At 46.3% G+C, this 14,667-nt stretch overlaps 2 protein-coding genes across 5 annotated transcripts in view; both read left to right on the forward strand.

The window, feature by feature from the left end:
* NAV1 (neuron navigator 1) overlaps positions 1-4,539 on the forward strand; it is a 257,134-nt gene extending 252,595 nt beyond the window's left edge. For all 4 annotated transcript variants that reach the window (XM_039227484.1, XM_039227485.1, XM_039227486.1 and 1 more), the window contains 2 exons: positions 269-466; positions 2,579-4,539. In XM_039227484.1, the coding sequence (XP_039083415.1) occupies positions 269-466; positions 2,579-2,674 (294 nt within the window). In that variant the 3' untranslated portion in view covers positions 2,675-4,539. The remainder of the gene's footprint in view (positions 1-268; positions 467-2,578) is intronic.
* A 6,732-nt stretch (positions 4,540-11,271) lies between these two features.
* IPO9 (importin 9) overlaps positions 11,272-14,667 on the forward strand; it is a 53,466-nt gene continuing 50,070 nt past the window's right edge. The window contains exon 1 of the mRNA XM_039227488.1: positions 11,272-11,479. Within this exon, the coding sequence (XP_039083419.1) occupies positions 11,317-11,479 (163 nt within the window). The 5' untranslated portion in view covers positions 11,272-11,316. The remainder of the gene's footprint in view (positions 11,480-14,667) is intronic.

The following is a 14,667-nucleotide window of genomic DNA, read 5'->3' on the forward strand; positions in this document are numbered from 1 at the left end:
ATTTCTTACTTAAAGAGTAAAATTATGGGGTCATAAGTTGGGTACATGTTAAGTGTTTAACACAGTCTGCCAAATTATCTTCCAAAATGGTTTCACTAGCTTACACCGACTTACTTCCTTTATTTGGAAACTCAAAGAAAATTCCATGGGTGATCAGAGCCTCAAGGCTTTCCATATGAGGAAGTACATATGACCATCAGGAGACTGCATGAGCAAGCCTCTACCTGTGGATTCCTCTGCCAGTAATCACATCTCCCCTTCTCTCCAGGTCCATGGACAGAAAGCCGCTTGGGAGGACCCTGTGGAGTGGGTCCGGGACACTCTTCCCTGGCCATCAGCCCAACAAGACCAATCGAAGCTGTACCACCTGCCTCCGCCTACCGTGGGTCCTCACAGCATTGCCTCACCCCCCGAGGATAGGACAGTCAAAGATAGTACCCCAAGTTCTCTGGACTCGGACCCTCTGGTGAGTAGAAGCCATTCTAAGGTAAAAGTAAGAGTATTATGGAATTGAACTCTTCATGCATACCCTGATGGAGACCGAAGGTTATCGGCAAGGGTAGGACCAGGAGGAGGTCAGTGAGGAGCTCAACTGTCAGAGTCCTGGGTTATAAAGATCATATGCCTGCAACGTAGCTCAAGCTAAATAATAGTGCATGCTGGCAAGATGTGTTCTAGTAAAGACCCGAGTCTCGGGCAGATCCCAGGTAGGACTAACAAGCAAAGAAGAGAGCAATAGGATGCGTGGCCACTCTGTCTCTCTCCCTCCGTTCTCTGGTACTATATTGAGGACTGCCTCAGCTCGGTGGATTTCATGAGCTCCGGTAAAAAGTAGTCTGAGACAAGTGGCCAACTAGGGGCAAAGAGTTGCAAGGCTTGTAACCAAAAGAGGATTGGTATTGGGCCGCCTGGGTGGCTTAGTCGGTTAAGCGTCCGACTTTCGCTTAGGTCGTGATCTCGCAGTTCGTGGGTTTGAGCCCCGCGTCGGGCTCTGTGCTGACTGCCAGCTCAGAGCCTGGAGCCTGTTTCAGAGTCTGTCACTCCCTCTCTCTCTGACCCTCCCCTGCTCACGCTCTCTCTCTCTCTCTCTCCTAGAAATAAATAAAACATTAAAAAAAAAAAAAAGCTTCAAAGAGGATTGGTATCTAGAATATATAAAACTTCCCAGGGCGCCTGGGTGGCTTCGGTCAATTAAGCACCTGACTTCGGCTCAGGTCATGATCTCACAGTCATGGGTTCGAGCCCTATGTCAGGCTCTGTACTGACAGCTCAGAGCCTGGAGCCTGCTTCTGATTTTGTGTCTCCCTCTCCCTGCCCCTCCCTGGCTTGCGCTCTGTCTCTCTCTGTCTCTCAAAAATAAACATTAAAAAAAGAAAGTATATAAAACTTCTCATAACATTTCCAAATAGAAGAATGGACAAAAGATATGAAAAGGCATTTGACTAGAGGAAGTGCAAATGGCCAATAAAAATCTGAAAAGATCAGTCACCTCTCTAGTAATTGTGGGAATGCACATCAAAATAAGGAGATAACCATATCACACTGCAAAAATGGTGTGTGTGGAAGCACATCCTACTCTGCTGGTGAGAGCGTTCGTCAGCAAAGCCATTTTAGAAGATAACTTGGCAGTTTGTATTAAAGTTTCAACGTGCACAACTTCTGTGACCTTATAGTTTTATCTTGCAAGTAAGAAATTCTTCCACATGATACACTTTTATTTCACTTTTGACTTAGTTAAAAATGCAGTTATTCACGTAAAAATAGCCATTAAATTGGAAGACTGTTAGTGATCATGTGAATACAAGAGCGGAGAGCAGATTCCACAGAGAACCAACCAGGCGTACTTAGCTGAAATGGATGGTCACAGTCTTGAGGAACCAGAGGAGAGTGAGAGGTAAAGAGGGAAGAAAAAAGGAAGTGAGTTACACTGAGGAGTTTAGACTTGACACGAGGCACTAGGGTATGTGAGCCTGGGGCAGGAGGGTGAGGACTGGCTCATGAGAACACTGAGTGTGTGCGGTTATGTTCTATCAGAAGAAGCTGACAGACACCGACGTTCTTAGCGCCACTTTGCAAATCCCCCCCAGTACAAGCCAGTGTGTACAGGCCTTCTGTCCTTTCCTAGAGTGTGAGCGCCCTGGAGGCAGAGGGCGTCTCTCCTGTTTGGGCATCGCCTTACAGACAGGGTTTAAGTCATCATTGCTGCTTTTTCTTTCTTTCTTTTTTAAGTTTATTTCTTTTTAGAGAGCGAGTAGGTGCAGGGGAGGGGCAGAGAGAGAGGGAGAGAAAGAAACCCAAGCAGGCTTCATGCCTTCAGTGCAGTGCCTGACGTAAGGCTCTATCTCACGAACCTGAGATCATGACCGGAGTCGAAACCAAGAGTCGGATGCTCAACTGACTAAGCCACCCAGGTGTCCCCTCATCGCTGCTTTTTCATGAGCCACCTGTAAACCCTCTGGGCTCCTAATCACTTACAAACCAAGGACAAGACCCGGGATCTAGATTGCTTTAGGTTTCCCTTCTGGGGGTGGGACCCTGAGTCCCAACTCTCATGAATCCCTCCTTTTGCCCTTTTTAGATGGCCATGCTGCTGAAGCTTCAAGAAGCTGCCAATTACATTGAGTCTCCAGATCGAGAAACCATCCTGGACCCCAACCTCCAGGCCACACTTTGAGGGCCCAGCAGTCCCTGTCACCCCGGACAGCAGAAATGCCGGCAGCAGCGACGTTCTCTCCTCCTCTCCCCTCTCTTCTTCCAGAGCACTGGCTCTCCGGCCCAAGAGAACAGGAGGGGGAGGAGGAGGTGAAGGAAGAGGGCAGGTTCTTGGTGCTGCACCTTCGAGAACTTCCTAGGAAGGACTGGTGGGGTGGAGTTTGGAAATATGTGTCCCCTAGATAACATTCACTGGCCTCCTCTCATGACTTTGGGGAAAAGAGGATTCTGGGTCTTTTTCCTTGATTTCTTGTCTCAATTAGAAACTCCTAGGCTTTCTGGGGAGGGGTTCAGAAGACATCAGGAAAACCTGCAGCAGTTCCTACATGATTCTCGTGAACAGCTCTGAGAGAGACAGCCCTGTGGGGGGAAACCTGAGGGAGGTGGAAGCCCCCCGGAATTTCTTGCAGACCCTTCTGACTTCTGTCACCACTGCCAATAACTCTTCCCCCCAGAGATCTGGCTGGAGCCCAGAAAAAGAAGCATGTGGTTTAAAAAAATGTTTAAATCAATCTGTAAACGGTATTTAAAAAAACAAAAACGAAAAAAAGGAAAGATGAAGCTGGAGAGAGAGAAAACAGTTGCCAAGGTAGAGAGAGCGCTTGCCCACCCCTGGATGACGTAAGGGATGATGACAAGACAATTGCCTATCTCAGAAGTAGCCACGCCACAAAAATAACATTCCAGCCTTCAGAGAAAGACTGCTGGTCCTGTCTTACAGCCTCTAATTTAACATGCATGACAGTCAATAAACCCTACTTTTTTTATTTTTTATTTTCGCTTTTTGTTTTGTTTCTTTTTCCCCCCCTCCCTGGTGCCTATTTATTTTCCTTTTCTTTCTTTCTTTTTTCCTCCCCATTTCCTCTCACGTCCACCAAATGCTTGGATTGCTTTTCCTGGGCCTAGTTTGGCTTTGCCAAGCGGGTTTTCTCTGGAGAATCTGACTGCCATCTAACTGGCCCTAGCTAGATACCCGCCACACCACCACTATCGCTGGCATCCTTGAGACTTGTATGAGACATGAAGCATCAGCTCAGACAGAAGTAGTAGAAGAACCTCAACTTCCCTTTTGAGAAAGCACACATTTTGCCTGAATGCTCAACTGCCAGCCTCTAACTTAAAAGTGTATCACCCCATATGGATAGAAGATCTACCCTGAGCTTCTCACTGGACTGGGATGAAAACCAGGACACCAGAACTCCTGCTTTGTCTTGTGGCCTGTATGGCCCCTCGCTGCCCCATTCTGATGGCAGCCACTCTGCTCAACTGAATCCAAAATCCCTAGCTGGCCTTTACTATTTGTTTCTGACAAGTGAATATTCACTTTTAAGAGACTGGACATCTGTATGACATACTCCCAATCAGAATATAAGGCTCAAGGAGTTTGATTTGGTGGCAAAGCTCTGCCTTCCAAAGGGATCACTTTTAGCAGAGGTTGCCCCAGAGGTCTGGCAGTCTGTATGCCTTCATTCAACAAACACTTATTGAGTACCCATTGTCTGTCACTACGTTTTTAAAAAAATGATGAGACTTGAGCCCTTATGTTCACAATCTAGTAGGAAATCTTAACCTCCATTCAGTGCACATCTTCTTATCTAGACCCTCAGGATCATCTAAGAACTGTAGCCAAAACCCAAGTTGCCATCTAGGAAGAAGCCTTTGACTAGGTGTCCAGTACACGGGGGGCAGAAGATCTTGATCGGTTAAGATGAACCCTGAAGGACTGCAGAATCTTGCTTTATCTCAAGTGGGCAAGCTCTCTTCCTGCCATTCCGGGAAGACCCCGTGGGACCAGATCTAGGACGAGCTGCCTGGTGAGGATGAAGTTTCAGAGTTCTGCAGATCAAAGATATGTGATCAGGCTGGGCCCATGCACTTGTTCTTCAGATTCCTAAGTAGCACAAGACCTTGTCAGAACCTACAGGCATAGGAACCTGGACCATTGTGTCCTACCCAACCAAGGAATACATGCATCTGACTTTTCACATCAGGATATTTCCATTTAGGTCCAACATCTCATTCGGGTTGCTCCCCAAGAAAGCTTCTGCATTCACCTGGTAGCTACCAGGGATGACAGGGTCCTCTATAATGGAGACTATCACTGCTTTTGCTGCTAAGTCCATGAGCTGTGAAGATCCCCAACCAACTCAGCTGTAAAATATGCAATTCTGTGGTGGGAAGAGGATGTTTGTGCAAGGATGGTGCTGAAATCACTGCCTTAAGGCCTCTGCTGTGCAGAATGAGGAGACCCCAGAGCTGGGTGTTCTAACTCGGAAGGAAGGGAAGACTGGATGGGCCTTCTTTGGACCAAGGCCTCTTCTGAACCCTGTCCTTAGCTCCAGTCCCATGGCAAGGCTCAGACTTTTCATGCCATCTTGATCAGGAGGTTGAGCCCTTAACTTTATTTTCTGGTGCTGCCCAGCCAGTGCCTTCTAGCATGGATGTTACTGGCTACTTGAGAAAAAGGAAAGGGGAGAGCCCCTTCCTCCATTCCAACTGCCTCAGACTCCCAAAGGGATTCTTGTCTCCCTGGTAACCATGGATACCACCGTGAATTCTCCTTGGATCCTCAGCAGGTTGATTTTGGAGGCCTCTCCTGGTATGAATTTTAATCTCTATTCTTGGGACCCACCACCCTCTACTCTGAGTTGACTGCTGCATTTAGCCCAGGTCTCTAGTTGCTTCCCTCCACAAAGTGTGTTCCCATTTAACGAGGTAGAACTGCAGCCTCAGCTTTCCCTCTGGAGCCTGGGACCCTGTTTACAGTTGCACGCTTGGGCCCCTCATTGGGGGGATCCGTCATCTCACCAAGGAATCGTGGTTATGTGGCAACTGCAGAAGGTTGAGCCTCCTCATGGTGCTATAACCCCTTGGGGCGCTCATCCAGACTTCTCTGAAGCAGAAAACCTGAGCTCCCCCTTACTGCCCTGGAATTAATGGCAAGAGCAAATCCACAGCATTCTCTCCTACCTTCGCACCTGCTTCTTAGTTGAGGCTACTGGGATCCCTCCAAAAATGCAACCTGGGTCCCACAGCTAAGTTCTCAGCCCGCAGGCACCTGCAGAGGAACCCAGCCTGTCTAGGACTGGGATGTGTGCTCTCCCTTTCCTCTCCAGACCCTCAACTCCATTCCTCACCAAAGTGGGCTAGCAGAGGACATGGTTCAATACCCAAAATCAGCTTCTGAGGAGAGCCACAACTGCAGGAGAGGTTCCTGAGAAGAGTCCCTCTCATTTCTGGATGAAGACAACCAACAACACATTTTGTCCAGTGTATGTGTTTCTCAATCCCTGCCTAGGCATTAAAAATAAAATACCAGGTAATTGGAGGCTAATATGGGACCTGATGTCTGTGTGTGCGTCTCTCTCTCCCCTTCCATCTCTCTCTCTCTCTCTCTCTCTCTCTCTCTCTCACAAGAGCAGTTTGCCATTGCTGTTTCCTATCTTCTGAGGCGTCAGAATATTTTTTAAAAAATCTATGCTTTGTGGCAGCTCTACGGTGCTTATCTCTGTCTTTGTGTGAATCCTTATACCAACGTCTTTTTCATGTAGTCTAACCATTGGGAAGCTAGAGGCTAGCAAGGAAGAAAGATTTGCTGTCCCTGGACAAATCCTGCAGTGAAGTCCTTATTGACTACCTTGCTACATTTGGTTTTAAATTACCAGCCCTCTGACAAATCTGTTCATACTCCTTAAGGATTTCAGACAAAATAGTGACTTTTTTTTTTTTTTCATTTCATTTCTGGCTTTTTGGTTTTCCTGGTTTGCAAGATTCCCAATGGACCTAACCTCCCCATGTCTTCACTTCTGACTCCCTGAGACCAGCGTCACACTATTCAGAGGGACACCCCCTTTTAGCCTCGGATGTACCTAGTTCCTGTAGTATTACAAAAGAGTGGGAAGAGAACAGTCTGCTCTTCCTCACAAACACCTCAAATCATCGCTTGAGATGACACCTAGATACAGAAAGTCTGCTTATAGGCAATATTTGCCAGACCGAGTGAGACTTGGCCCTACAAGGCAGCATCAGGAGACCTACAAGAGGCTCTCTGGCTTCTTCATTGCCAGGGTGTTTGGGAAAGGAAGCTGCTCTTGTCCTAATCACACATTTCCCATAGGGTTCAAGTACTAACTAATCCAGATCGCCAAATGTAACTCCTCATCATAACCATTTTTTCTTCTTCCTGGGCCTTAGCTAAGCTGAAGCCAGTAAGTAGACTATAATGAGTCAACCCCACAAATGGGGTGAAATGTGTTTTCCCAGAGGGTTTACTGATGGATAGACTGATTTAATGCTGGTTCATTCTTTCTATGACTGGTAACTACTAACGAGTTATGGCTCCACTGAAGAGGCCATAAGTAATAAAACAGTCCTAGGGACCCTGTGTTCCCAAAAGGCCAACACCTGAAGATACTGCCCTTTATACTTGAATCCGCTTTATATATTCATGAGTCCTCAGTCAACCTGATCAGGGACGTATGGGGCCAACTTGGCTCTCCCCACTGCTGACGATCCATGTGTATGTGTGTGCTCAGCCTAGCCCTGGAAGCAAGCACTGCCGGCCGTGGACCCTGGCAAGCAGAATAAACTGGAAGACGGGGACAGCAACAGAAGCTGCACAGAGACCATTACAGCTGAAAATTAAACCTGTGTGTACTGGGTCCTCCCTGTTTGATGTTTCGGCTATTTTTCTTCTTTTTAATGTTTATTTTGGAGAGAGAGGGAGCATGAGCAGGAAAGGGGTAGAGAGAGAGGGGGAACAGGGGATCCAAAGCGGGCTCTGCGCTGACAGCAGAGAGCCCAAAGCAGGGTTTGAACTCAAGAACTGGGAGATCGTGACCCAGCCGAAGTCTGACACTTAACCAACTGAGCCAGCCAGCTGCCCCTTGGCTACTTTTCTGAATGATTATGCCATGGAGAATCTTCTGTGACAAGAGTGGTCAGGGAAGTAAGCGAACCCTTGGTTTCTTGATTCAACTCTTTCATTTCTTAAAATAGTGGTTTTCAACCTGTTTTCAGACCAGCAGCAGCAAGCATCTGGGAACTTGTTAAAAATGAAATTCTCAGGGCCCATCCCTCATCTCAGACCTACTGCATCAGAAACAAGGGTGAGGGCCCAGCAATTTTTTTTTTAACAAACCGTTTTGGAAAAAGGGAAAGCCAAGTAGCAGAGTCCCGACACTGAGAGGCTCTAGGACTGAAAATAAGAAGGTCACAGGTTATAATTCAGACTTTAACATTAATTTCAAACTCACCTTTGTTGTGCTTTATGCTTCTGTCTTTCCTTTTATTTAACACAGGAAGAAAAGGTACGTGTGCCTTTGGGTAGACATGAGGGGTAACGTTGGCCTCTCTTCTAGCTGAACACAATCTTCAGAGAAAAATATGGCTCTGAAGTTTTCACCTGGGAGACTACTGGGCTGTAGCAGAAAAACAGCAGTCAGAGGTCTCTGAAGAGACAGATTGCTCTTCTGCTAGATTATTTGTGTCTACAGTGAGCCTTTTTCTGATTATATAATAGGATAAGAAAAGGCAGAAAATCTCATTTGTATTTCCATGGCAACTTGTTCTCTTAGCAACATGCCCCCTCGTTTAGTTGAGTTTTAAAGGCACTGCTGGGTCTGACAACCTGGCCAGAACCTCCTTACCCCAAGGCAGCTGGAGGGCTCCCGGACCCCAGGAAGACACCTTTTCCATGCTCTGCTCGGCTCACAGGAGAGACTGAAGCACAATGAAGATGTGGGACTGGGGCACCTAAGTCCCAGGGCGCATCCTTTCCTTCCCCACACCAGTCTTTGGGTACAGAACTACTCAGTCACGGTGATGGAATAAAATCTTAAACACACACACACACACAACTCTGAAAGGAGCTTCTTATCTTTCCAGATTCACAGGCTGGCTGATGGGGCCATAGGGTAGACAAGGCTGTTTACAACTGGTTCTGTCTCAAGTCTGTCAGGTTTCCCTGAGAGGGAGCTTATGGACACAGGACAAAGAAACGTACTAGTACTAGGCCTCTTGAAATTTAGAGCCAAGGGTCTGGAGAAAGAACTAAGGCTGGAAGAAGGCAAGTGTAAAACTCTTGGACTAAAATCACCCCCTCAGTCCCCAAAAGGCTGATGATGGGCCTCTGATCATCTCCTGTGGGGTCTTCCTGCCTCCCTGCCATTCCTTAGAGGATGAAGGTGTTGGATAATAAGCCAAGAGCTCCCATATCCCAGCCAGTGTCTGGCTACTGCTGTCCGTAGCCACCCTCTTCTTGATGTTTTTGTTACTGTTGTTGGCTTTTGTTTGTTTTTCTTTTTTAACAGAACAATCTTTTTTTTTTTTATTAAATGAATTCCAACCCCTACTAGATTTCACCCCCATCCTGTTTTAGGCAGCACTGTTTATGTGATGGGAGTCTGTTTCTCGAATGCATGCCGACCCCCAGGTGGAAAGTGGGCAGGAATTTTTGCAACAGGTTTTTTGTTGTTGTTGTTTTTTAATTTATTGGACATAAAGCCCCAAACCAGGATATGTGTGTGTCTGTGTATTTGTGTTTTTTCTCATTTGACCCTCGCCTCTTTTTTGATCTAACCCCCTTTTATATCTAGTGTAGAGAAAACAAATTTGAATCTGGAAAGCAAACCGTTGTATATAGTTGCGGTAACAATCATGAAGAGAGCTGGGCTGCTCGCTCAGTAATTCGTTTTAAGAAACAAATTGGTTGAAAATCAAATCCATGCCAGGCCAGCTGAAGAGGCCTTCTTCCATCACTGCCAGAGGCCCCTCTCATGGGGTTCCTCTGTCCATAAGGCTTGTCTCCTCCCAGCAAGATTCATCTGTTCCATGCCATTTGCGTTTCAATAAAGTTATCTCCTGTATTGTCCACCGGTTCTCTCTAGTTCCCTCTCTGTCTGGTTTCTGTCTCCATTTATCTTGTGGCCCATTCCTTGATCTGCAAGGTGAGACTACTAGTGGTCATTTGCCTAACCAACAGGTAAACTTCATCTGCCTGGAAATGTTTGATCCTCAAATCCTAAGCAGGAGTTCTGGACCCTTTTGGTTGGGGAAGGGGTGAATGTGGTTCCTATTTGCACACTCTGGACATAGCATCTTTCACCAGCCCAAAATACAGGGTTCTTGAGTCCTCCATCCACTGCCACAATGTGTGAAAATCTACCACCCTCTGGACTTTTGCTAAGTTTCCTTCCAGGGGTAAAGGTGAATTCACCTCTATGAGAAAACAAGCAGTTCTAATGGAGCAAGGAAAGAAGGAAAAGAAGTCCTCCAACTCCCTACTATGGAATTTCAAGGTCCGGGAAGCAATCTTTTCCCTATGAAATTGTGGTAACACAACCCACTTGTCCTCTAACATGTGAGGTGACAAATGTCTTTAGAGCTATCCTCAAATCAAGGAGTCAGTCTTTAGGAAGAATACTCAGACAAACTGACAACCCTAGATCACTATCAATTTAGCAGCCATAGTCTTAGAACTAGGTGACAGATTGCCATCTGGTTTCCTCTGCCCCTCGGGAATGAGAGTCAGAGTTCCTAGAAACCATTTTAAGGCACTCAACCTTAACAGCTTACTAAAAATTACCTGTTTCTCTTTGCTCTAGACCTTCTCACTCCCAATAACAGGTCATTCTCATCCTTCTGACGCTACATGCTCTCCAACCTGCCCTGATTGTTTAAAATTTGCAATGTATTTATTTACATTCTGCCCTGCATTCTTAACTCTTCTCGCTAATTCTCTCCACTTGCTCCAGTATTTAGATTTATTTCTATTCTTTCAGACATTTCCTATGACCAGCCCTGGGATATCCTATTACACTACTCTTGCTCTTTCATTCCTTAAACCCCCAGCCATAATTTCTCTGGGGGGAAAAAATTACACATTCTCAACAAATAGGATTCATTCTCAAATAGTCATTCAAGTACTTACTCTGGAGGAAACAAATACCATTTCCCACGCAGGTGCCCTCTCCTGGCCAGACATTCCAGTTTTGAAGTTGGGCTCCGCTAGGCTGGAAAACCAAGGGGCTGGGTTTTTTGTACGTGACCGCTCCCCGCTGCCCAGTCCACTTCAGTTTCTTTTCCCCCTACCTTTGAATTCTTGAGACTGAGATGAAGAGACTCACTTGAGCCAATGGGTTGTTGGATTTTTTATTTTTCTTCAGGTTTGAGGGGGCGAAAACGGCTGGTTTAAAATAGCTATTGCCCACCCAGAACCCTCCTCAAAACCCGCTACACCCATTCCCATCTCACATCCTTTCACACATTGTATCTTATACCTGAAAGATCCATGAGTCTAAAATCCTATATCATAGCCTTTGCTCCAAGTGAGTTTACTAACTTGCTGTTCCACTTTAGGAAAGCCCCCTAACCTCTCTGGAGCTCAATTTTCACAAAAAAAGCGAAGCGATTCTTTCAGGGAAAGGGACACTTATCCATGCGGCAGGAGGCGCTGTCTCTGGAGGCTCGGACCCATTCCCCGCCCCCTTCCAGCTCCCGCCCGACTCTGGTGCGCATGCGCGGCTTCGCGGATTGGCCGCGCGCGGGAGCCGTCACTCAGTGGCGGGTCCCTGCCGCGGGGCTGGCGGGCTGAAGGGAAGAAAGATGGCGGCAGCGGCGGCGGCTGGTGCGGCCTCCGGGCTGCCGGGTCCGGTGGCACAAGGTCTGAAGGAGGCGTTGGTGGATACGCTCACCGGGATCCTATCCCCAGTGCAAGAGGTGCGAGCGGCTGCGGAGGAACAGATTAAGGTGCTCGAGGTGACAGAGGGTGAGTGAGGCGGGACCGTCACGAGGATGGGTCGGACCTGGGCCGGCCGTACTGTCCGCTGACCGAAGCTCCGGACCGGCTGGGGACCAGGGGAGGCTGAGCCAGTAGAGATCTGGGCGCCGAGGCCCAGCAGGCAGAAGAGGGGTAGGAAGCGAGAGGACGATGTCCCCGGTGGCTGTGAAAGTCCCGGTGAGGGGAGGCGCGCCAGCAGGAGAGGGTCGGGAGAGGTGGAGCCTCGGAGGGGAGGGGGAGGGTGGAGACTGGAACAGCTCGATGGAGCCTGGGATCTGCAGAGGACCGAGATGGAGCTAGACGTGCTGCTTCGGAGGAAGTCGCGCGGTCTGAGAAGTATTTTTTGAATTCAGAACCACCGTCTTTTGCTGTCCTCTTGGCCAGCTGGGTTGTACTGGAATAGGAGTAAGGGGAGTTATTAGAAGTGGTGAGAGGGCAGAGCCTTGAGAGCGCGGCTATCAAAGCTTAGTAGATACCAAACAAGTTTCTGCCTCCGAGTTTCAAACCTAACAGGTCGTTTTACCTCTTAACGTTTGCCCAGAAATCAAATTCAGTACATGTGCAGCGGATACACCTTCCGGACCATAGCTCCCTTTAGTTTTCAAAACAATGTGCACTTATTAAATACCCCTGTGTGCATTTCTATTTGGAGGAACTGATCATCCTTTGTCTTTGACCCTTTGTTTCGGTACTCCTAAGATATGCTTTAAAGTGATGGAGAAATAATAATAAACTATCGCTTTGAGATTGTCAATTTCCTGCTGAGTGGGCCTTTCTCCAGGCCCAGTGTAACCACTTTAGGAAGAGCAATTTGATCCTAAAACAGGAGGAGGGAAAAATCTTCTTGGTCTTTATGTAAGGAATATATCTGGTCTCTTAGGGCTTCACTGGAAATACTGCAAATCCTTAGATTGTCTCTCAGCTCAGCCACCTCTTAAAGACCTCTTCCGAGATATGGGAGATTGTCCAGGGTCTGACTGGTCACACTCAAAACCTTGAGTTCGCTCTCCTACCGAGTTTAGGAATTTTTACTGAAAACTGAAAAGAACTTCAGAAAAGTCTCCCATTCATTTTCCCTCACCAAATGAGAGAGCTATTGAAAATGAATTTCCGTCTGTTGGAAATATGTTGAGGTTTGGGATATAACCGGTTAAGGACCATTTTGAAGACCTAATTGTAATTGTCATTGTTCTATAAAATGTCAGACCCTACAATAGGAGCGACTGCTGGTTGGGAGAATGCTGTTTGAGAACCATGCATAGATTGATTGGAGTTATTATAGTCTTCTCAGCAAAATTTTTTAATTCACATTGTCTCTGCCTCCTTTAGATATGAAGGAGGAAGAGTGACAAAGCAAAGGAACCTCATCACGTTCAAGTTACTACTTGAATAAAATCGAGGGTCTGATGCCTTTCCTGAATGATAGCCAGTGTTCCTAGTGTCCCAAATGTATGTCTGGCACCTTCCTCCAAAAGGTGAACCCTGGTGCATGTTTTAACTATCCAGTAACAGCTCCACTTGGGCTCTGATCCCTTCTCTAGCCAGTGCCATGGTCTCATCTAGGCAAAGCCTAGGACTGTATAAATTTCTTGAGATCTTTTTGAAATTCTAGTCTCACTTTCTTCATCTTTTGGGGTCTTGAAAACTGAAACAGAATTGTGGAACTTTGCGTCTGATTTAGGCCACTGACGGGGATAGAGTGAAACACACACACCTTAACATACTGGTAATGTGCCGTTGGGCATACTGTGCAACATGAAACGGCTATAATACAGTGACCTGATAGCAGTGGTCTAGTACTAAGGCATATGACTCACAGGGTTAGGATGTGATGTACAGGGTTGGACCAAGTCCCTGGAGTTGATTGAAGTGCTTTGGACCCTTTGGAGGCTCTTTGTGTTTTTAAAATCAGTCCAATGCCTTATGTTTATTTAAACACTATAAAAATTCACCCCTTTCAGTAGCCTATTTTTAGGTGGAGGGCGGTGATCCATTCCTCAGATATAGTACCTTGCTTCTCTCCCTTCCTCTTCTTACTGCCTTTAACAAGTTATTTTTTGCCATTGGGTCCAGGGTGCCTCCTGTCTTGTATTCTGTCTGAATCTCAAATGTTTCCTTAACATGGTCACTAGTCTCTTTTCTGCTAGCCATTGCCTTCCTTTACATGAAAATAGAGAACCTGGCTTCCCAGGTGTAGCCAACCATCTGTCCTGATGAACTGGGAGAAGGATGCTCCTGCTATTATATTAGAACATCCTGTAGGCCAAGGCAGGAGCCATTCTTGCAAATGAATGAACAAGATCATTTTCCACTCCTTTGGAGTTGCTTCACATTTCAGTTCTGTCCTAGTGGAAGAAACCTTGTTTTCTGGGCCTATGAAATACATTTCCTTAAAACTTGAAGTTAATGAGAAATCTGAGAGCTGGTATCTACTATTATTTGCATTCTGGTAATCTTTTGATCTTTTCGGTGCCAACATCAAGTGACAACCAAATCTGGTTGTATCTAGTCCCTCTGTCCCCTCAATCACCACATGGTCTTTGTGAGCCACTTATTGTTGCCTCACACAGGAGACTGGTCCCAGTTGATCTTTAAGATTAACCAGTTTGCTCCCCTTGACAAATAGGTGTGCCACCTTCCTTGATTGTCAGGTGATGACCCCTAGTCTTGGAGCTTAAGTGGAAGCTTAAGTGCCCTAACTTTTAGGGAAAGGGCACAAGTCATTTGTTAACCCTCTATTGAATGGAGAGACAAGAGAGGTTGACATGCTCCAACCAGATTCTTGGGTAGATGAGATTTTAAGAAGCATTTATCCTAGAAAACAGCGTTGAGGTTGCTGGAGCCCAAAGTCATTCTGCTCCTGATTTGAGAAGCATATTGAAAGTTTGAAAGTTCTTCTGTTACTACAGTATTCCAACAGATAGTTGGTACCCTTTCTTTTTTTCTTAGGAAGATCAAGATTTTGAGTTTGATTAACAGAGTTTGGAGGAATTTAGTTTTGCTTCAGCAGAATAGAAAATAAAAGTCTTTTGATCTGTTAGAACATTCTTCTAATTCTTGTTTTATTTAATACGCAGTCATATAAAGCATGTTATAAACACAGTAATTAAAAAGATTAGAAAGGTTGTAAACTGCTGAAGATCTCTTTCATCAAAGTCTAATGTTCTCTACTGTGC

The sequence above is a fragment of the Hyaena hyaena genome, unplaced genomic scaffold, assembly GCF_003009895.1.
Source record: "Hyaena hyaena isolate Hyena2069 unplaced genomic scaffold, ASM300989v1 scaffold_28, whole genome shotgun sequence".
Lineage (NCBI taxonomy): Eukaryota > Metazoa > Chordata > Mammalia > Carnivora > Hyaenidae > Hyaena > Hyaena hyaena.